Raw genomic sequence first — 24,271 nt, forward strand, 5'->3', positions numbered from 1 at the left:
GGGGCGGGGCGGAGCGGGGCGGAGCGGGGCGGGCCGCGCTCGACCCGGCGAGGCTGCGGAGGCCGCTGGCTCCGCAGGCGCGCGCAGGGCCCCCTCCCCGCGCTGGGGTCGCCGGGTTCCGCCTCGTTCCCACTCGGCCGCTTTCAGCTGGATTCTGGGAAGTTACTCGGCAGGAACTCCCTCGCGCCCAAGTCGGCCCGCGCAGGATTGTGGCCGGAGGGAGGGGTACCGTGCGCCGTGGCTTGTCTGCCGGCAGGGAGGGGATGAAGCGCAAAACACCAGCTAAGACTTTTGCCCGCCAAGTGCGGGGTCACTGTGGTTCATGAACGACGGTCACATCCACCCATTAATGACCGCGCATGACAGAGGCGTCCCAAATCTTGCACGGCTAGGAGAATGGGATGGGGAGACGTTTTGCTCCCTCGTAATAGGAGAGCCCAGAGGGGTCAACCCACGAAGCCGATTGGGGGGAGATTCCGGACAGATAAAACGAACTTCTTCGCACAGCGCATCGTTAAACTGGAATTCGCTACCACAGGATGTAGCAATAGCCACTAATTTGGATGGCTTTAAAAGGGGGATAAATTCCTGGAGTTTTTCAATGGCTACCAGAACTGATGGCTATTTGCTACCTCCAGTATCAAAAGTAGTATACCTCTGAATACCAGTTGCTGGGGAACATGGGCTGGAAAGTGCTGTTGCACTCATGTCCTGCTTGTTTCCCGTGGGCAGCTGGGTGGCCACTGTGTGAACATAATGCAGGACTAGATGGACCTTTGGTCTGATCCAGCATGGCTCTTATGTTCTTACTAAGGGTGCAACATTTAACTGATATGAAAAACTCCACTGACATTCAAAGGTGCCCCAATTAATCAAAGCAGATTAAGAACATGCATGTATTTATAAAAGCACTTGTTCAGAATTGCAGATGGCAACCACTATTGTGGAAGAGACATTCCTGATTTGAAAGGAAATGCTTCCTTCATGATGCTAACCACATTAGCAGACCAAGTCCCACTGATTTAATGGATGTACTCACTATGACCACATCTGGAACCAATTCAGTGTTTGCTTCAGAACTTTTTTGGGAAAACTTAGGGCACAATCCTATTCAGATAGGCGGCTGCCTCCAAACTCGGAAGCAATCACCTATCCACTGCAGGGCAGGAGAAGCATGGAGGAGAACGTTCCCTCTGCACTTCTTGTGCCTTGCATTTTCGGCTAGACAGCCGATTGCAGTTGTCTAGCCACAGGAGGGCTGAGCGGGGGAGGAGGCTGCTATACGACACATTGGATGTGTTGTACAGGCATTTCCGCCCTGCCTGCCCCGGAACACCCCTTTTCGGCTGCTCCACACTGCCTCGGGGGAGGTCGGTTCCCGGAAAGCCAGATATCCTATGGCCATCGATCCACTGTCTAGCGGCCATAGGATTGCCCCAAAATGTATTTAATAGTTCAGTTATCAAGTTTTGTCAGTTTAAGATAAAATTGTTCTCTGTTCTTACTACCACTGCACACCTGAGAACTACACTGTCAAAAGGTAAAGGTCAGCAACCACCTGCCACCTGCAGTTACTAGTTCTTGCTTCATCATATTGCTGGCACTACCAAGATCAGAGAATCCTACTTTCTAGTCCTGTTATGAGCAAAGATGAAGGATGGCAGTAAAGATTCCACCGAAGGGAATCTTTCTGCCTCCTGTAAAAAGAATCCCAAATTCCTGAGAAATCAGAATAGAATCAGGCAGTTTGTATGCTTTCCACATTACTGAACTAACATCAAAAGAGGTGTTAATACAACAAAGCTAAATTAAAAAGAAAAAATATAAAAGGCTCAATTGAGAAAGTGGATTCTTGGTGGTGAAATGGAAGGCTGTCAAAGCATGAGTATGGTACCATGCATAAGTATGGTAAGCGTACAACCCGGGGTGAAAATCATTAAATCAGTCCTTTTGTTTGAATGGCACACTTTTTAAAAGAAGAAAACCTGCTTTATTGTGTAACCAAAATACTAAGTACAAATAAGGCAGAAGTTGTTCTCTTTGGGTACAAGCAAAGACAAAATGTATGACTCAGATAGTAAAATTATAGCCCTGAGATTTGTTTTTTTCCTCTGCAGACACATGCATGTCTTCCTTTAGCAAACAAGTTTTGCCAAATGCCATGAGAACAAAGTAACTACACCCTCCACTTGCCCGGAGTCATAAAGCTCAGACTTTCCGAAAGAAGTAGGGGGAACTTGTAAACAGCCCTGAGGAGGGTAGAAGTTGTCAAAGGGAAGAAAGTTACACAAATGCCACATTTCTATTAAACTTTCAGAAATGCAGCACCCTTGGATAAGGTCCCCTTGGGCAACAGCCTGAATTCAGCAAGCCATTATCTTTGGCCAATACCAGAATATACAACTTGGATATTCCCATTGCAGAGCATCCTTTCATGCTCATGCCAGGCCACAACCCAAATGCTTGGGAGAGAATTATTGATTTGTCACCTCCAACACTAAGCCCTACACTGAAACTATAGCTGTATCTCAATTTCATTTTGCAGCATGCTGATGATTCCACCCAGAAATTAGTCATAGCCACACTAACTTACTAGGAGAAGTTCAGTTTCCACATTGCCTGTTCTGGAAAGATTTTAGCCTTTGAGGCTGTTCATGTGTCCCTATCTTTCTGCAGAGTCAGTATGCAGTCACTTGCCCTTCTGCATTGAAGACTGAAAGACTAATACATTGCACTTCGAAATGGAGACTAGTTACCAAGTTTCCCCCATTTAGTTCATGGTACTCTTTCCTTAAATTAGGTTATTCAGGAGTTCTTCATGTTCAAAACTATAGATCAGACACAACGTATTCCAGTGGAAAGTACTTTAACAAAATATTCATAGCAAGGTATTCCTGGTGGGATGTTACTCACATACATACAACTGCATGTTGAAGCACAGATTTTTTAGATGAGTTTTGCAATTTCATCCATGTGGGGAGAAAGGAGTGGCAGGATGGAGTGATGCAGGTAACAAATGCTCTTTGTCAATTTACAGTAAACTGCTTCTTGAGTTAGTAACCCCACGTGTATTCATATACCTAAGGGAGTGAAGACTGAACATACTCCCATACTAGAAACTCCTTGTCTATAGGCAGTTGGTATGTCAGGGAAAGAGGCCTTGCTTAGCTTTCTTCCCAAGGTCCTAATGTTAAAACTGGAAAGATTTGTTGGTTTTTGGTTTTTAATACAGGTGGGACATTCAAGAACCTATCCCCCAACTACTCGATGAAAAGGATGCATAGATCTACTTAAGCTGCATTCCTATGCATGTTTAGACAGAAGAATCCTACAACTCCCAGCATTCCCCAGCCAGCCATGATGGCTAGGGAATGCCAGGAGTCGGAGCACTTTTTTCTGTCTAAACATTGCACCTGAAGTCTTAATGACTAACCAGTGAACTCTCATTACCTCACTATTTCACGGAAATCAAAGAAGATTTTAGTTTAAATCAGATCCACATGATGGATGGAAAGAGTGTCATAAGCCACTCAAGGAGGTGGGGATAATCATGAAGCATTGTTCAAGTACTACAGTGCAGGCACACACCTATAAGAATGCAGCTGATCTTTCAGAGTTTATTTCTAGAAAGAATTAAGGCATTTCAGTGTGGAAAATCCACACCATTTAAAATGTCATTAGTACTTGGTAAAAAAAAGATACAAAAATATAGTGTAAAACAGTTTCCACCAACTTGGTGCCCTGCAGATGTTTTGAACCACAACTTCCAGGATTCCTGACCATTGGCCATGCTGGCTGGGGCTGATGGGATTTGAAATTCACAGTATCTGGAGAGCACAAGGTTGGGGAAGGTTTGTTTAAAAAGTGCATCTGCATGGGAACATTCAACCCAGCTTTCCCCAACCTGGTCTCCTCCAGACATTATGAACTTCAAATCCCATCAATGCCAGCCAGCATGGCCAACAGTCAGGAATGCTGGGAGTTGTAATCCAAAACATCTGGAGGCCATAGGTTGGAGAAGGCCGATACAGCCCATACTGGTGCACCAACACTAGAAACATTTATTTCACTAGTGCAGGGCATATCCTCCCCCACCCCACCCTGCAGTTAGACATGTGGAGAACCAGCACAGGCTTACAAAGGTATATTCATAAAGGATTTTGTGGGCCTTTGAGAACTTCAGCATAGCAATCTTGCTTCCAGTTCAAAAAGGAACCAGAAAGAACACTTCAGAGTACTCGAAAAGAATTTCAGATCAAACCTGTTACAGAGCGCTGCCAACATAGACCTTTCTTCGTTGCTCACACTTCCTTTGGAACATCTTTACCCAAGCCAATTCAGTTTTTACATTCATGCTACCATAATCCCTCCTCAGCTATGTACATGCCCACAATTGCACAAGAATTTCCTTGCTCAAACTGTGTTGTATATTACACAGATACAGACACAGCAATTTCCAGGATTGTGGTGTCTGGAAAAAGTGCTGCTCTAAATCACAGAAATGACTGCTGGCTGTAACCACATACTGCTCTGCTTACATTTCCCCATAAGATTGCAGACACTTAGGTGACGAAAGGCTGTAGCTCCTAGCATGCAACTGCCAATGTGAAGTAGCCCTAAAACTACAATTATGTCAGTGTTTAAGACCCATGTCCAGAAGGACCAACTATTTAGTAGCTTGCTCAGATCTAGCAAATAAAAGGGAAGTGCGTGCCAAACAAACATTTCCCTCAAAGATGCTTCCTGGCAAGAGAAACAATGATTCCATTATAGGAAAAGGCTCCACCTGGCACCACAACAGAATATATTAAGGAGCTTCTGAAAACCCCACCCCATAGCAGCTCTCATTGATCTGGAATCACAGTCCTCAGGTTCCATCTTTGTCTTCACTGCGTGATGCAGTTGTCACCCATATCCTGTGCATATCTATCAGAAATAGCAGTCCGCAAATCCTCAATCTCTTTGTGCAACTGTTTCACATCTTCCAACTTCTTTGCTAGCATGTCTGGTTTCAGCAAGTCTTCCTTTTCTTTAACTGAACAATGCACAGCTGTGAAGTCAGACAAAGTCACAGTTTAATCGTAGGATCACTTGACAAAGAAAACATAAGTATTTGAGTTGCATGTATCTCATCTAAGGCTAGCACTGGAAATCGGCCAGTTCCCTTTAAAAACAGAAGCATATTTCTAGCTGTCCCTCATGAATACATTTGGGCACCTTCTCCAAGTGATTCAGAAACTAGATGAGGAAGTGAAGAATAGCAGTGTCCAGCAATTCTATCACACAATCTCTAAATTCTGCAAGACGCAAATCTTGAAGCACACACACCTGAACAAATTGGGCCAGAGCAAACAATTTCAAAGATTTATTCAGCACAAAATTCCCTCTGATCCCCACAACCTACTAACTACTAAAACTAGGCACCCAGGAATGCAGATGCTTTCTTTATATCTTCAAAACCACAGAGGAACAGATTCATCATCCACCACAAGCTTCTGAACACTCCCCACCCCCGGCCCTCAGATTTACTTACTGTGAATCCCCAACAGTAAAGACAAGTTGGGATCCTTTCCTTGAGCCCTTTGAGTTACAACACTATAGACAGACTGCAAGTCCTGCAGGCAGCTGGCCAGCTCACTATACAGCTCTTGGATAAGTTGGGCCGTCTCATCAGACAGTAGCTGACCTGGCTCTATCTGCCGGAGATGCTCCTGAAGAGTCAGGTTTTTCTCCATCAGTTCCTGATTCTGTGCAGACAGCTAAAGACAGACACAGAAGCAGGAGTATTAGAGACCAATGCCTGGGTCGTCACTGCCCCCTAGTGAGAAGCTGCCGCTCTACAGTATCACATTTCATACCCATGTTTGGGAACCTACAGATTGGCAGGAGCATCCACTTTCTAATGAGATCTGAGGTCATTGTGTGATCTCAATACTACCCCCATAAAAAAATTAGTGGAGTGAAGAAAAGAAATATTAGATGCTGGACAATTTGATACTAGGCTCTTGCAACAGAAGCCACATTCTTCAGATTACCATACCTCTCACCTGCAGAAATAATAATGCTACTGCACAGGAAGTTGTTTGTATGTAGACATTTCTCAGAGTCATTCCAATTTAGAGATTTCTCCTTCAGAGTCTCAGATTTGTCTATACCCAGATGGAGATCAAAAACCAAGGCTCTATGGTTAAATTAAAATCTCTTCCAGAACAGTCAGAACTAAAGACAATGACCCAGTGCACATGTAACATCAGTTTATGGGTTAAGGCAGCTCGCACACTCCTGCTCACCCCCACCAATCCATGGGTTTTCGAACCCATGAATTGACGGGGGTGAGCATGAGTGAGCAAGCTGCCTTTGGCATGCTCTTCATTTCTGCTTTCAATTAACAACCTATGATCATCCCGTTCGTAAGTAGTTATTGTAACATCCGAACCTGAACACTGTGGGTTGTTCAGGGGTTAAACAAGCCAGAGTTAACCAACAAACTGGGTCATAGACCAACCCAATTTGTATTACAGAGAGCAAGATCACCAGGAATATTCATAGCTATTGATCCTTAGATGCCATTTCTGGAGAGTCATAAAGCAGGGATTCTATGTAGACTGATCTAGACCATGGCAAGTCCTTGACTGCCTTAGTTTTTAGGGATTCTAATTTGTTTTCATTTGGGCAGTGTAAAAAGTTCAACCCTTTTATGGCTGCCTCATATGGAGAGATTCTGTTCAGATTTCAGGGGTTTAATCCTTAACTGTGTGTAATTTACCTAGAGAGCTTTCAGCACTGAATGCATTTTAGCAGCCTAAAAGAAAACCGAAAGCTAGTCAGAGCAGTAGGACAAGTCAGGATGTGGATTATGATGCCTATCACAACTGTCTGAGCTGTGGAAAAGCAGTCACCCAATTGCATCAGGTGGATCTCCTTAGCCTCCTTTTGCTACAGGATGGTTTCTGTGCCACCCAGTGATGGAAATCAGGGAGCTAATTTACAGCAAATGCAATGCTCATGCAAAGCACAGCAAGCCATGTCCTGACATGCTAGAAAGATCATGTGAATCAGCTCCAGCAGTGCCGAGAAGCTGCAAGAACACCATGCACAATTAGAACATAGGTACATATTTAAATTGCAAGAAACAGCCTCCTTAGGCTATCAGGGAGCTCTATACAGAGATAAACGAGCACTACGAGTCCTATGGCACGACAATCTGGATAGTAATTTCTGTCCAACAGATCCCAACATTTAAAAGGAAGTGTACCTCTTTCACAGCTACACGCAGCTGCTGCAATGCACTCTCCTGTCTCAATGCTTCTGCTTTCAGAGCCTGACCTGTGCCCTCCTCCTGAGCTATCTGTTCCCTCAGATCCTGGAATACAAATACAAAGAGACAAGCTCAGCTTATCCTACTGGTGGTGTTGGGTGCATGAACCATATATCCAATCCTTCAACAAGAAACTCACCTTTACTTGTGAAGATAACTGATCAATTTTCTTTTTCTGATTATCCACAATCTGAAAATGAGCAAAGTGATCAAAACATTCCCATATATTCCAATCCTCCAGATGTTCTCTTACTCCAAAAGCTTAAGCAACACACTAATGTACATGTACTCTACTGTGTATGATCCAATGTAGGTGTCTGGAGAGTCCACAGCAAAGCAGCGCTAGCTCAGGAACATACTTGCAGGAAGTGATAGATTGCCAAGCATGTAGATCAGGGGTGGGCAAATTGAATGGCCACAAGGGCTGCATGGGATGTTGGGTGGGCAGCCGGGGATCACACACATACTTGTACCTTTTATGTTTCATTACATACTTTTCTTAATGTTTTATTTTTTCAACTTTTATCTTTCCTTCATTTATTTTTGTAACCTCCATCCTCCCCATTCATCCATTCTGCCACTTATTTTGGAATCTTTGTTTTGTGGTGGTCACTCAAAGCAGCAGCATCCCCACCAACACCACTGCCAGGCAGCTGTATGGTAACAGGAAGGTGACAGAGCGTCCTCCTACACCATAGAACTTTGTGAGCACTGACCAGAGTGTCTCTTACAGGGAAGGAATGCCAAGCTTCTGGTGCTTTTCGCAGCGATTTTGGCAGGGTTTGCTGGGGGGTGGGGAGCAGAAGACAAGTCAAGAGCGGCAGCTGTGCTTTCTGTGGCAGTTTTCAGGCTGTGGTTATGCTGCCAGGGAAGACATGTGGGAGAGAAACAATGGTGGCAGCTGCAGGAACTTCAGTGACAGGGTGAACACAGGGGTCCTGCACAAATCACCAATAAGAGCTGCATTCAGCTTAAGGGTCACATGTTGCCTGCCCCTGATGTAGATTTTCATGATGAAAAAAGGAACAAGCACCCCACCAGGTTGCTTACCTGTAACTGTAGTTCTTCAAGTAGTCATCTGAACAGTCACACATCCTGCCCTCCCTCCCTGCTGCAAATGTCGTTATGACCTGCTCTCACTCAAATGCTTCCTTATATAGCAGCTGCAGCAGTCTTTTAGGAAATGAATGGGAAGATGGGAACTATGCTCCTTGGGCATGAACCACGAAGGCTGGGGGAAGGCCTCCTTCCTAAAATTTTATCATGTAGTTCTAGAAGATTCTGAACTTTGCTGTGCACAAATCCAGAATCCATATATTGGACTGCACAGAAATCACAAAAAAGCAAGGTACTTAGTTGGAATGCTTGATATAAGATGGGAAAAGCAGGACAGATGCTCCAATTTGCACAGAATAGGAGTCCCCTTACATCTTCCAATTTCCCAGTTGTAGTTGTTACCTTTCTGAGGAGATCACGTTCCTTTTGCATAGAATCCTTTTCTCGTTTCTCTCTCTCTATCTCTTGAGCATAGTCTTCTGATGCTGAAGTCTTCCCACGCTGCATCTTATCTTGCAAACTGAGAAACAGGATGCCACCACTAAATGGAATGACCTCAGCAAGCTCACCCTTTGAAGGTGAGTTTCACAATCGTAATTCCAGAACAAATTTGAAATACTACAACACTCCAAAACCATGCATTGTTAAATTGCAGAAAATGCACCCTTTGTGATACTCTTCAATCCTGACCGCATATGTATTAAGGAGGCAACCATTTCTCTGTGTGATCAAGGCAATAGCCAAACCTTGTCTGCTGGTTCTTCCCTACTGTTCTCCCAGTGCAAGAAGAATTCCACAGTCAGACTTAAGTAGCAAGGCAAGTTTCCTCAACTCACTCACTGGACCTTCACTGTATTCCAGGAGAGAGAAGGTAGGAAGGAGGCAGTCAAGCAAATAAGACTTCAGAGCCTGTTCTAGCTGGACTGTCCCCCTGATCCCCTGCCCCACAAAGCCATCTATGAACAACTGTCCCCTGGGAAAGATCCCAATGACTTATGTTACTTGAAAGCTGCATTAGAAGATTATGAATCTTGGAAAGGGTATATAAATAAATATATTCCAAGGAAGGGCACCCAGTTGAGGAGAAAAGCATATGATAGGAGGGAGAGCAGACTCTGGGAAGACATGAGCAGGGGGAAGGATTTAGCACAGACACAGCCTCCTAACAGTAAAAGGTCACTCATACACATGCTGCTCTATCTTGCTCAGCTTACGTGACTGGGCAGATTGAACAAAACAGTTCTGCCATCACATTAAGTTTGACTGTTACTAGTCTTAAAAGCAGTCCAAAACTCTGGTTCAAATGAGCTTTTCTGGTTCCTAAGATAGAATGCTCACCATCTTTTTAAATGGGAAAACAGAGTATCTTTTATGGTTGAAAATTCTGAGAATTAGGCAGAAAAGCAATGCAAGCCTACTACAGGCTTATAGCCAACATTTTGCCTCATATCCACACATACATCTCCCATGATCTCCTCTCCAATGCTATCCATTCCTTGTCTCTCTCTCTCCCCAGCACTATCTTAACCCCCAAGCCTACAGCTTCCTCCTCCCAAACCACCACTTTGCCCCCAAACCCACTTTATTTCAGTAGTTGTTTTTTTTTTAATGTTGCCAGTTTGCTACAGTTGGCATTCAAGGCAGCTTTACAATATATTCCCCCCCCCCCCGTCTTCCATGAGTTTGCTCTCTTGTGGCAAAGTCTTCTCTTCTTAACATCCCCACTTCCTTCCCTGACACATGTGTTATCACACTCTCCCACTCTCCTCCCCACATCTGTTGTGCATACTGTTTGTAGGAAGGCTTCACTGGCACAAGCACAACAGAATGTTAGATTTCCAGAACACACTGGAAGGCAATATTCCTGCATTCCACTCAACTTCTCTGCTTTCAGTTCCAGGGAACGTTACCTGCGTACAGTGGAAAGCAGTTCCATTTCTTTGTGTTTCTGCATTTCTAGCTGCAGCTCCTTCTCTCTGCAATTGGCACGGACTTCTCCAAGCTCCCTCTCAAGAACAGTCACTGCTTCCTGCAAAGCTGTAGTTGCCTGCTGAGATTCCTTTAGCTAGGAAGGAGGGAGAGAACACACTTCAGAAGCAGCAGAATTCCATCTAGCAGTCTGCCTACGTACAAAGGTAGCAACTGCTACATCTCCTTTTACAATTCCAAGCAACTTGAACATAACAGAAGAGCCCTGCTGGATCAGACCAAAGGCCCATCTAGACCAGCATTCTGTTCCCACAGTGGCCAACAACATTCCTATGGGAAGCCCACAAGCAGGACTTGACGGCAATACTTGTGCTCCCCAGTAACTGGTGCTGAGAGGCACACTGATATTAGACATAATATACAGCCATAATAACTAGTAGCCATTGATAGCCTTAGCCTCCATAAATCTGTAAAGCCATCCAAGTTGGTGCCCGTCTCTACATCTTGTGGAAACCAATTCCATAGTTTAGCTATGCACTCTGTGAACAAATACTTTTTATTTGTCCTGAATCTCCCACCATTCACCTTCATTGGATGACCCTAGATTCTAGTGTTATGAGAAAGGAAGAACTTTTTCCTATCCACTATCTTCAATCCATGTTTGATGTTATATAACTCTATCACGTCTCCTGTTTACTCGCCTTTTTTCTGAGTTAAAAATCTCCAAATGTTGTAACCTTTTCTTATAGGGGAGTTGCTTGATCATGTTGGTTGCACTTTACTGCACCTTTTCCTGCTCTACAATATCCTTTTTGAGGTGCGGTGACCAGAACTGTACACAATATTCAAAGTGCAGTTGCACCAACACCATTACGATATTGGCAGCTTTATTTTACTGAAGTCCTAGATCAGAATCTTTCCCTTTCTGACAGTACAGACTGCCATTCTAGTCAATCATGTACACCTACAGCTATGGGCGCAGACCTGTCCAGCTGCTCTTCAAATTCAGCTGTATCTAGGAGATACTACTCTACCTGCTGATTTTGTTTCCGATGATCTTCCAACATTGGAAGGTCCGCAACGTAGCGTTCCAGAGTCTCAATTCTCTGCTGTTTCTCACGATTCTGCTCAGATTCTTTTTGGCACTTCTTTTTCAGATGCTCAATGTGTTTGTCTCTTGCCTTTACCTGCACAAACAACACATGTTTGGGTTCTCTTACAGCAGTGCTTTTCACCCAACAGGGAAGTACATGCTTCAGGCTTAGATGCCTGAAGGTGAGTGGCAACGCTATTTGTGCCCATAAGCAGCAAATGAAATATATATTCGAGTTTCCATTCAAGTACAGCACTCCAAAATAAAATGGATCATCATATAGCGCAGGTTAATCCCACTCTAGGCTGCACAACAGAAGCAACTTGACTCCAAGGCACAAGTCATGTCAGCCAAGGAAAAAAAAAAACCTCATTCCCCTTGAGACGTGCCGATGAGGAGTGCCACATGTTTTACAAGCAGAATAGAGATTTCAGCTTTATATTGAAAAACTGAAGGATTCTAATGGTCAGATAAACCCAGCCTAGTTTTGGCGCAATCATTTTGGAAAAATCTTGGAAAGTTCTCAGCATTCAGTCCTTTCTCTACCTTATTTAATTCTCAATTTAGAATCTTTAACACAGAACATCATTTCTCACAGCAGTGCTGCATTAAATCAATCAGCAAGCATAAAGTGTGTCACAGCTCTATGTATAGATGCTAGAAGAGCCAAGTATTAACACAGAGATCCTCTGCTCAACCCTTCTGCATAAAGTCAGGTGCAGGCAGCAGTTGTGTTCTTGCCTCACCACCAAATCTAGATGAGGGTTTCATGCTTGTTCCTCTGTAGAGGAAATCAGGGATGTTGCCCCAAGTACTCTGTGGTAGTTCCTCCTTACTACCTGCAGTGTTCACTGAAGCAAAATATTTGGCTAATACCATCTATGGGCAAAAAGACATGTTTTCCTTCCCTAGTCAAGGACTTTTAATGGAAATTGGGTGATCCCTCAAGTGTTAACACAGACCACCTACCCTGTCTTCTTGTTTCTTCAGCTCCACTGTATGTTTCTGTATGGTCTCCTTGTGGGCATCCTGGACCTGTTTTATACCCGCTTCAGCAGCAGCTAGTTTCCTCTCCAATTCAATCTTTTCCTTACTGAGCAACTCTGTTTTTTCAGTAAACTGAGCCCGTAAGAATATGTTCTCCCGCTGCAATTCCTGCAAAAGAGACTTAATGAGGATTACAATAGTCCCAAGCATCTCCCAAAACCCACACCAAGGATTACACCCCCAGAGAAGCTGCCAGAATTCTGACTCAGTCACAGCAATAACAATAATCAAAACAACAATCATGATGACGATTGTCACCATCATAATCATAACAGGATGTGGCTGTTACATACCCATCAAACCACGGTACATTCCATCAGCTTTAAGGTACAATCCTATGCATGTTTAGACAGAAAAAAGTCCTACAACTCCCAGTATTCCCCAGCCAGCTATGCTGGCTGGGAAATGCTGGGAGTTGTAGGACTTCTTTCCATCTAAACATGCATAGAATGATGCCCTTAAACACTAGCCTGGTAGCTATAAGTGACAAGGAAATGCATGCAGGCAAGTGATTGGGCTGATGGAGAAGGGATGGAGCGCTCTGTCCCTCCTGAGCATAGAACCAAGCTTGCTGCTGGAAGGAGGGAGGCCCTTCCCTTTGTGCCCAGCATAGAAAAGCAGCAGGCTGCTGCAGTAAGGACAAAGCTTTCCATCCCTCTTCTGCCAGTCCCTGACAGGCTACTAACTTTTGTGAGCTTGTTTACAAGGCTGCAGTCAATATAGTTGGATTAGGAGTTAAAGCAACCCTGAAGTGGCAGATGAGTAGTATGACTTTCCCCCCATCCCCACCTCCTCCAAATCAGTATTATTCCTTGGTCTTCCATCAGAAAAGCCAAACCACACCAATGATGAGGAACTGATGTTTACCTGCATTCTGAGCAGGCACATGTCTCCATATGGAGCAGGATGGCCAAAGAGGGCACTGTGGACTTGCAGCTCACTTTCTCGTACTTTCTGCTCCAGCGTGGAAATGTGCTGTCGCTGCCTTCAAATAAGAACAATCCCAAAGCACATGTATAAATATTTACAAAAGCAAGCAATCAGAAGTCATGACTGAAAGTGTACTTTAGCTGAAGGGATTTTCTGGACAGTGTTTTAAACAGTGTTTACTTATGTCTGTTCATAAGTCTAAAGCCAGAGGTCAAAGCAGACATGGGGAAAATAATGGAAGGGGGAAAGCCAATGGAGAGAGGCTATCCTCCTCCACTATCCTCCTCTATTTAGCTAATAAAAGCCAATTAAGGGTGCAGTCCTATACATGTATAAACAAAAATTAATTCTTCAACTCCCAGCATACCCAGCCAGCATGGTTGGCTGGAGATGCCGGAAGTTGTAGGACTTCTGTCTAAACATGCATAGGATTGTGCCCTAAAAGCACTAGAAAGACACTCTTTTCTAGAAGAGAAAGCTTCACTATCCCAGTTAAAAGACAGGCTAAGTCTCAATGTAACTAGAAGAGGCCACACAAACCCACTTAAGCGTTTTTTTTTACTGCTATCAGTAAAGGTGGGATGAAAAAACCTTTTAAAGAACCTTTTAAAGAAAGATGACATATTCCCCCACCAATCCTATACCCTTGGCATAGCAGGGTACTCACAGTATTGACCCATCTGGGTGACAACATTGTTGAACTATTTAATTATGTTCTCAGAATGAAACTTACCGCGCAAGCTCAGCCATGTTTACCCATAAGTATGCCCAAATGTGTTCAGTGAGGCTTACTCTCTTGTAAGAGTGTTTAGGATTAGTATTTCTGCTAACTTAAAGTACAGTCTTAAGATGGTTAGTTGCTCCAGAAACGTACAACATAGTCCTGTTGTTCTGCTTCTTACCTGTCAATGAGAATTTCTTTCTCCCTGAGCAGGTTCTCATTTGCATTCACGATACCGATCCACTGGGCTGGATCAAGAGTGTGCAGTAAAGTGTTGTTCACAAAGGGATGGTAGTAAGCAGCTTTATTTTGCAGCTGGAATCATGAGGTTCAGACAGAGACAAGGCATGAGGTTCAGCTCTTGGAGAAGTCAGTATCGCATAGGCTATTTTGTTCTCTGCATTCTGCATGCGCTAATACACAGAAGGCTCACCTCATATAGAGCTATTTCAGACCCACATCTAAACACTATGGAAAAATAGCTCTCTGCAGAGTAAATTTAGATCAGTGTGTGTACCAAGAAAACATTTGACTGAAGTCACTGAACAAAAATTATCTGATATAACTAGAAGAGACTGGATTTTATGGCAAGACTAATAAAGAAAAATGAGCTGCGCTCATTCTGCTTTAACTTATCAGAACTGGAACTAATGGTACGTAGCAGCAATATTTAGCAAAACAACGCATGATGAAAAATGTTGGAGGAATCCCAAAACTCATTACAAATGACATGTGACAAATACAGGAATTCTCGCTGCCCACACCCCCTTGCTGCCCCTTTCGCCTGCAACTTCTCCTTGAAAACCTGCATGACACTACCCCTCTTCAAAGCCCTGTAAATCAAAACACCATGAACACAGACAACTCAAATGGTTAGCAGCTTCCTTCTCACTAAGCATTAGTCAAGGTAGCCTCTTACACTGTACTGTCACCATATACTCTGTCACCAGATGCACAAGAGGCGGAAATTATATGCAACAGCATTAGTCATCAACAACTGTACATTTATTTCCATTTAGATCTAGCCACTGCCCAAGGGATTGTGGTAGAAACAGTTTACAGGGGAAAGACTTGCCCTTAAAAATAGAATGCCCTAGTAATATGTGTATGCACTGTATTTCAAGAGGGAAAAGTAAAGTGGAATACCCAGTTAATATGCAACTATGAATAATGGCTAAAAGTTTTATTCTAGTTTAAAGCTAGAATATGTACACACAAGCACACACAAAGCTAAAAACTGATTGTTTTAAAAATGCTTTCTACCTGCATCTGCTCCAGTTGCAGCCGAACGCGGTCCAAGTGCTGTTTCCAGGCACTGAGTGCACAATTCTCTTGTGGATGTAGGCTGCAGGCTTCCTGCTTCCACATCTGAGGCTGAGCAGCTGTTGGGCTGGAATACATACTAGCAGGATTAAGCCCCAGGGCTCTATTGACCTCTGTTGTTGGTTTAGCATCTAGCAACACTTTGGATGGTTCTTTTTCTAGGCCAGCAGCAGTGGTATCAGAATTGCACATCTGGAGCTGGGACCAAGGACCAGTGGACTGCCTATCTAGAAAAGCCGATTGGTTAAATGTGAGTTCAGCAGCCAGCCTGACAGGTTTCTGAGCACACCCCACACTTGCTTGATCAGAAGTAAGGAACACTGATTGATCACAACCGTTTTCCATTGAAGTCTGATACAGTTGAAGAGGGCTCCTGTGGAACACCTGGGAGTGCCTCAGAGGATCAGGGTCATGGCTAGACATCAGCCCTCCTGCATCATCCAAAGAGACTGGCAGGGAGGAAGCCAGGGTGGTCCGAGGTGTGCTCGATTTCCCCACTGAGCAAGGAGATCTATCCAGCATGGAAGGCATGACATGAGCTGTAGGGATGGCCACTTGGGTTTTGATGGGCTGAAATGAAGAACCGTCACTGGAACTGCAAAATGCTAAGAAGAGAAACAACCACAGAATTAGAGCCAAAACATTACACACAGCTGATACTTAGTTTTCCCATGGTGTTTTGTACACCCAGCATTGAGGAAACTTGTATGATTTAGTAGAACTACTGCTTACAGTAGAAGGGAAATGCTATATTCCTATAAAAAGGATAGTTAATTTTTCCAGCACAGAAAGTGACAGCATCTGATCACAACAAATATCCAGATTTGCATCTAGACTAACTTCATTTGGCCAAATAAGATCTTGTAACAGAAGCGTAGCTTTCTAGTTACTCATAAAATAAACCTTGAAGTTGCCTTTAGAAAATGCTGAAACTTACTCAGGAACCAGGAGTTAAGCTCTTGATTATATTCCCAACTCACAGCACTGCAACTCTCATTTATTGCCAGACACGTCAAGCAAAGTTGGCGGCCACCCCAAAGAAGCAGAAGACTGGAACACCTTCCTAAGAAACTGAAGCAATTGCTGCCATGTGTTGCACTATCCTTCTCCAAAAAATAAGCTTTGGTTCTTCCCAACAGTTGTATGGAATAAGACAGAGCCGAATACTGAAAAAAAGTGACGCAGAGGTACCAGATCTGACTAGATGGAAGTGTGAAGTTATTCTTAGTAACTCTCAAGTTTCAATACAGGAAAAACAACAACTCAACTGAGCAGCAAGGCACCTAGTTTTCTAACAATGTTCCTTCCTTTCCAGACTGTAGGATACCACTGCATCAATTTCAGGTTCCTACTCAGCACAAAGTCAGTAAAAAGATAGTTTTAAAGTTTGTCTCTCTGGAATATTGCTTCTTTCCTGCTTCAGGACAATGATCTCATGTTTGCCACATGTCTGTAATACCCAAATGCTGATATAAGGAGGAATGCAGGGGCCCTGTTTGATTATCACACAAACTGACACTATGCAATGCATGGTTAAGGATCTGCAGACAAGCTACTAGTATACAATAAAAAATGTCAGAAAAATAGATCAGCCAAAATCTCCTTCAAGAACTGCAGTTTGGTTATGCAATGATCATAGGAGGGCAACACAGTGCTGTTTACATTTTAGAAAGTTAGTCATATGAAAGTGGGGGCAAGGAGAGGCCATCTCCTAGTGCTAAACATGTGATTGCCAAATCTCTTGTTTACTAAAGTTGTATCTAGCTGTAAGACTGTGGCTTGGCATGTTATGAAGTCCCACATTTAATTCCTAGCATTTCTTAAGAGAACTGAAAGAGTTTTCCCCCAGCCCTTCTAAGACACCCTGGAAAAGTAGATACATGCATTCTGCCTCTAAATTAGAGACATCTGGACATGGTCAGAGAATGTCCGCGCGGAAAAATTCACAGCTCAGCCAGGCCTCTCACCTTGCTAGACAGCTTCAACTCAGGACTATTTCATATATGACATTTGCCCTACAAGAGTGTAGACTGGCGTGACAGGTGTGGGCCTAGCAACATTTCCACAATGTGGGGGGAGGCAGAAGAAGGGGAACAGAATAGAAGCAGAGCTGCAGGTGTGGATAGCAGGGAAGTAGAAGGCACCACAGCATCCGAGAAGAGATGGAGCAAACCCTGCTCCCCTTTTTCCCAAAACTGAATTGCTTCCCCCATGGGAAACAAAGAACACCCTCTCCCCTTACCAGGACACTGGCCATCAGATCACTGCCAGCATGTTAGAATTTAGAACCAAGTGAAGATGACAGTTGCCCCACCAGCGGTGAAGTGAATCTTCACTTCCTTAGCAAGGGTCTGAGTGCCAGAGAACTTTAAGGACAAATTAGGACCGAACACTCTGAAGTGTCTAACACACCAAGAGCACAGTCTTATACATGCCTACTCAAAACTAAGTATCACTGAATTCAATAGGAATTTAAGGTGTTTAAACTGGAGGGCGGGGGAGGCTTCATAGCGCATAAGAAAAGGAAGTCCATGTAGATGTCATATGTGACAATCATGCAAGTATACTGTGTTGTGTGTACACGCAATGAAAAGCCAGTGGTTGGTGGCAGGGTCCTATCAGATTGCTAAGTTTTCAATGGGTGTACATATACACACACACCGCAAAATAGGTACTTGCATGAGCAACATCCATGATGGTACACATAGGCATGTCTTTCGTCCCCCCGACCCCACCCCAGGAGTATATCTGTGTAGGGAAATGTGATATGGAAAGTCTCAGGAAAAGAGGGAGATTTCTAAAATTAGTGATCAATTTATGGGAGAATCAGACAGCCAGGCTCTGGATGTCTATGCATTTGGTATGCCATTCTTCAGCTAAAAAGCTCAAAGAACAGCAAACATTACAGTTAAAGATTAAATACAATATCAGACACAAGAACTTGATAAAACCAAGGGAAGGGAAAAAACAGCAATTACATTCAGCCAGCTGATACACTGGGTAAAAAAAAGGTCTTTGCCTGGCACAAAAAAAGACAACGAATTTGCTGTCCAAAGAATCTCTCTGGGATGTGCATCTCATATACAAAGTGTCACCATCTGCCTAACCTCTGAAGGTGTGAATACTCGGAGAAAGGCCTCCAAGATTAATTTAACAGTTGCACAGACCTTCAGGTACTTAGAGCCCAACACATTTAGGGTTTTATAGGCAATGACCAGCACTTTAAATAGTGCTCAGAAACAGACTACAAGGCAGTGGAGTTTTTTTAAAACTCCCTGTAGCCAGTCCAAGGTAGCAATCTTGCAGGTTCTGAACAAAGGCTTCCAAATAGTTCAGAAATAGCCCCACGTACAACACACTATACAAGTCTAATCTGGAGGTTATCAAGCATGTATCATGCAGTAAGGCTATCCCTGTCAAGAAGGAGTCATGGCACCAGCCTAAGCTAGTAAAAGGCACTGTGTGCCACAGAAGCCACTTAGGCCTCCAGAGACAATGCTGGATCAGCACCCCAAAACTGCAAACCTCATCCTTAACAGGCAGTCCAGCACCATCCTGAAGAGAGCAAACACCATGTGACTGATCAGATTAACCACCCATGAACAGCATCTCTGACTTATCAGGATTGTGCTTCAGTTTATTGGTCCTCATCCAGTTCATTACTAATCCCAAACACTGATTTATCCCTTCCGCTGTCTCATCTGACACAGTGGGCAGTGATGCAGAAAAGGGATTGTAACCTGGAATATAAAGTCTTAATAGGAATTAAGAAACTTAAAAACAAAAACTTACCATCTGTACTGTTTGATGAGGAGGTCCCAATTATTGTGCCCCCATAGGTAGCCATATTTGATCTATGCCCAGAATGTCTTTGGAATTTCAGAGAGATTTGGAAGAATGTATCTAAGAAACTACTCTTCTAGTCTTTATTGGAATCTAAAGAGGGGGAAAGTTACATGGTTAGGATTTATGATGTCCATAAGAATTCCCAAACTAAGGTTAATGCAAATACAGCCTATCCCTCAACCACTGCTAAACGACTGGTGAAAGGCCACAGGAGCATGTGCACACTCTCCTCTATAGCAAAATCTCCACCACCACTATAGAGTTTAGATATTATTTATTACATTTCTATACCGCCCAATAGCTGGAGCTCCCTGGGCAGCTTACAAAGACATGCATCAACTTCAACCATGGTTAACCCAAACTAGGATTTACTGTTAATCACACAATCAGCAGAATACACCCACAATGTGCAATTGCTGATGTGTGAGTCATTCTGGATACAACATGGTTTTAGGAGCAGTGCTGGTGTGACAAATCAGCTCCAATTTAAAGTATGAGCCTCAACCAATTTGCACTGCTGTCCATTGCACTAGAACAGCAACTCTGAATAGCTTATCTCTAGTATGTTGAAGAATGTAATCCTATACATGCCTTGGGGAATAGGTCCCATTAAACTTAGCAGAACTTCCAAGTAAATATGCCTAAGATTGGGGTTGTAAAGATGTTCTTAACATGTTAAGCTTACATTGTTTTGTGTGCCCATATGTCTAAAATGCAAATGTGGTCTGGGAGCCACTGTCAAACCTTGGTTTGAGACCCTGATTTGCCAAGATAAGAAAAAACAAAAGCTTTAATCAGAAGCAGGAGCTCCTAATCTTCTCTTACTTATGCTCTCAATGTCAACGATAGTTTGGCATTACCTCTGAATGCAGCCATATCTAGTGCAGCCTTCCCCAACCTTGTGTCCTCCAGATGTATTGGACTACAACTCCTATCACCCCTAGCCAGCAGGGCCCATACGTGAAGTACCAGGTTAGGGAAGGCTGATCCAGCATGACTAAGAGATGAGTAACACACATTAAACTCCTGAGGTGTAGACTGTTATATACAGGTTGCATTTGCACACAGGTTGAAATAAGCCAGGATTCCAGAAAACAAACTGTGTGCTGCTGCATACAGCCAATTCAGCATGTCATCTGAACCAGGGACACTGGGTGGTTAACTCCTTCACAAGCTAGAAACACAAACCAGCACTGGTTCTTGGTTTACAAATACTGGCTTGTTTGGGAACAACAAGCCAGGATCCTCAGTTCAGACAGCACACTAAATACACACTTTCTGGTTTGTTTAGCAGGTACTCTAGCAGGGAGGAGCAAAGCAAGTGTGCATAGGCTCTACACACTAGCAGGCAGCTTGTTCATAATAAACCACAGTTCGCCTGAATCCTGGCTTACTGTTCTGTGTAAACATGGCCAACATGTGTAGACAGGACCATAAAGACTAAGATTTATTGTGGCATAAGCTTTTAGAAACTAGAGCTTACCACATCAGGTGCAGAGTATTCTCCTTCAACTGGCAAATTACACACCCACACACACTCACCCACACTCAGAAGGAAAAACTGCATTGTTTAATGGCTGTCCCTTACATTTTATGGCTTTTGGTCCCACTGTTGACATTTTTGCTCTTCTTCCCCACGTAGATATGTAGAGAACATATGTCTGCCAACTGAGGACAAACACTTGATGAATCTAATGAAGTGAACTGCAGTCCATGAAAACTTATGCCACAGTAAAGTGTGCAGTATATATAACTAACATGTGTATATGCGTGTGTATTGACAGATATATTCAAGTGCCACAAGACTGTTGTTTCTAATCCACATGGAGGCTGCAATCCTATACACCCTTACCCACAATTACATCCCACTAAACTCAATTTGAGTTACTTCTTGAGTAGTCATGCTGGGAACTGCATCTGAAGTGACCTTTAGCATGCTCCGTAGGAGTACCAGAAAAAGTTATTAAAGAGTTACAGAACAGGAAATTGGGGGCAGGGGGTTTTGTCCCATATGTTAGATTTGGGGGGGGGGACGAAATAGCAGTATATTTCACTGTAACGTTCGTATCCTTAACATGTTCCTTCTGAGGTAAACCATATCAATTTTAACAAAGTTAGGTCATAATCCTACGCCTGCTTAGTCACGAAAAAGCCCTACAATTCCCAGCATTCCCCAACCAGCCATGCTGACTGGGGAATGTTGGGAGTTGTAGAACTTCTTTTTTCTATCCACCCATGCGTAGGATTTCGTCTTTCAGCTTTCAAGTACGTGAAGCCTTATTTTCAGCTTCCAGATCGTGATTCAGCTATCATCTTCATCATCCACATCTTCGTATTTGAAGAACGTCTTTCCTCCAAGTCAGCACAGGGGTCCAGCAATGGGGGCGGGAGGGAGAGCTACTTTGGGGCACTTTGGCAGGCTCCCCCCCCCCACTGTTGTCACCATACTCTGAGGGCACTTAAAGCTAGGCGAAGACTACCTGAGGGAAGAAACCAAACCCCACTCCTCACTGCCCCCCCCGGGGGGGGGATACGGCTGTTTTGTCAGGGAATTAGTTCCAGGGGGAAAGAGAGGAGTTGTGGGGCGAGGAGTCAAAGGGGGTCAGGATGGGACCCTTAACCCACAAGGAGGAAAGGAATTGTATTATTACCTCCGGAGCACAAACGAGGGGGTCCGCGGGCGGCAGTTCCGCCGCTTGAGGGGACGCTGAGGCGGAACACAACAGCCCCACCGCTCAGGTAAGCGCGGAGCCGATTTAATTAAATCTCCTCAAAGCTACACAGGGGAAGCGGAGCCCCCTCGCCGCTCACGACGCATGCGCCACGACCGTTACCAGAGGAGGAAAGGCAAGGCTCGCGACGCCCCTTCTCCTCTGCGGATGTCATGCCACGCCCCCTCCCCATGGCGCCCCTCACGCGCGGCGACCGTTGAAAGCTCGCGGCTCTCTCCCGCGGCGTTGCGCGGCGCCACGCCCCCTTTCCTCTCCGTTCTTTTACGGCCTCCGAAGACGACTGGCTGGTGAGCGCCCAATGAATGATCGCCTTGGACAACAAGCTCCTCCTTCTCGCCAAAAGTCAAACTCGGGTAAGAAAATTGTCCGCGCTCGAGAACCGTAGTAAGGGTAGAAGTTGTAGAAGAGAGGGCGGAAGGAATGAAAGCTATAGGACAGAGTTGATATTACGCTGCTGCTGCTGCTGCTGCGTCGGGACTTTTACATGCTTTAGGGCGCAATCCTATGCACGTTTATGCAGAAAAAAGGCCTAAAACTCAGCATGGCTGGCTGGCGCATGCTGGGAGTTGTAGGACTTCTTTCTGCCTAAACGTGCATAGGATTGTGCCCTAAGTTATATAGCATACATGAGCCTACGTCATCTCTCTAGGCTAGCACTGTGTGGGTAGATTTCAGTTTTGCTGGGTTTGTCGTTCTTTTGTTCACCAGAACTCCCAGCTTGATCAGTTGGAGCCAGGTGCAGAATATTTGTTTTTTAATTAAAATGATTTAGGGTGCGATCCTATGCATGTTTAGACAGAGAAAAGGCCTACAACTTCCAGCATCCCCCAGCCAGTATGCCTGGCTGGGGCATGCTGGGAACTGTAAGCCTTTTCTTTGTCTAAACATGCACAGGATTGCGACCTTAGTTGCCTTTCCAACACCTAAGGCCACATACAAATAAAAACATCACAGGCACAAAAAACTAGGGAAGGGGCAAGCCCGATGCAAATTGTTCCATGCATGTGTCCTAGTTCTCTGGAATGATACGTTCCCCAGGACTGAAGAGAATAGAGCAGCGTCTGTATGTAAAGTTTTGTATATGTGCAATGGAGTCCCTGCATGCATAGCCGAATCTCTGGACTGGTACAAATAAATTATGCCATAAAGGTCAAGTCAATGTAAGATCCCCAACGAAAGGAATTTAATTGGGAAGGTTGCTAAATGATAATTAAAATGCTAATTTATGAATATACAGTGGAGGTGAGGAATAGATTTAAGGGATTTGACCTGATAGACAGAGTGCCTGAGGAACTATGGATGGAGGTCCATAACGTTGTTCAGGAGGCAGCAACTCAATCCATCCCAAAGAAAAAGAAATGCAAGAAAGCCAAGTGGCTGTCTGATGAGGCTTTACAAGTAGCTGAGGAAAGAAGGGAAGCGAAAAGCAAGGGAGAAAGGGGGAAGATATATCCAACTGAATGCAGATTTCCAGAGAATAGCAAGGAGAGACAAGAAGGCCTTCTTAAATGAATAATGCAATGAAATCGAGGAAAACAATAGAATGGGAAAGACTAGAGATCCTTTCAAGAAAATCGGAAATCTCAAGGGAACGTTTTGTGCAAAGACGGGCATGATAAAGGACAAAGAAGGCAGGGACCTAACAGAAGCAGATGAGATTAAGAAGAGGTGGCAAGAATACACAGAAGAACTATACAGGAAAGATCTGAATGTCCCTGATAGCCATGATAGTGCAGTCACTGAACTTGAGCAGGACATCCTAGAGAGTGAAGTCAAGTGGGCCTTAGGAAGCATTACTAACAACAAAGCTAGTGGAGATGACAGTATTCCAGCTGAGCTATTTAAAATCCTAAAAGATGATGGTGTTAAAGTGCTGCACTCAATATGCCAACAAATTTGGAACACTCAACAGTGGCCACAAGACTGGAAAAGGTCAGTTTACATTCCAATTCCAAAGAAGGGCAATGCCAAAGAGTGTTCAAACTATCGTACAATTGCGCTCATTTCACATGCCAGCAAGGTGATGCTCAAACTCCTACAAACTAGGCTTCAGCATTATGTAAACCGAGAACTACTGGAAGTACAAGCTGGGTTCCAAAGAGGCAGAGGAACTAGAGATCAAATCGCCAACATTCGCTGGATCATGGAGAAAGCAAGAGAATTCCAGAAAAACGTCTATTTCTGCTTCATTGACTATGCTAAAGCCTTTGATTGTGTGGATCACAACAACCTACATTGTACTCCTTTCGGCGCCAGGTGAAGACCTTTTTATTTTC

The 24,271-nt window shown here is 44.0% G+C and overlaps 1 protein-coding gene across 1 annotated transcript; it reads right to left on the reverse strand.

Moving 5' to 3' along the window:
• Positions 1-1,956: 1,956 nt before the first annotated feature.
• Positions 1,957-22,273, reverse strand: CEP85 (centrosomal protein 85). The gene is made up of 13 exons (XM_084815802.1): positions 21,915-22,273; positions 19,210-19,353; positions 15,358-16,022; positions 14,276-14,409; positions 13,311-13,428; positions 12,366-12,551; positions 11,338-11,490; positions 10,285-10,439; positions 8,777-8,894; positions 7,458-7,508; positions 7,256-7,363; positions 5,534-5,759; positions 1,957-5,050 (listed from the first exon to the last, which is right to left on the reverse strand). Exons 2-13 carry the CDS (start codon positions 19,262-19,264, stop codon positions 4,887-4,889), a joined length of 2,133 nt encoding a protein of 710 aa, XP_084671928.1. The 5' UTR covers positions 19,265-19,353; positions 21,915-22,273; the 3' UTR covers positions 1,957-4,886.
• Positions 22,274-24,271: the final 1,998 nt, after the last annotated feature.

This window comes from Heloderma suspectum, chromosome 10, assembly GCF_057233095.1.
Source record: "Heloderma suspectum isolate Gila_16-S chromosome 10, 16-S_ref, whole genome shotgun sequence".
Taxonomy (NCBI): domain Eukaryota; kingdom Metazoa; phylum Chordata; class Lepidosauria; order Squamata; family Helodermatidae; genus Heloderma; species Heloderma suspectum.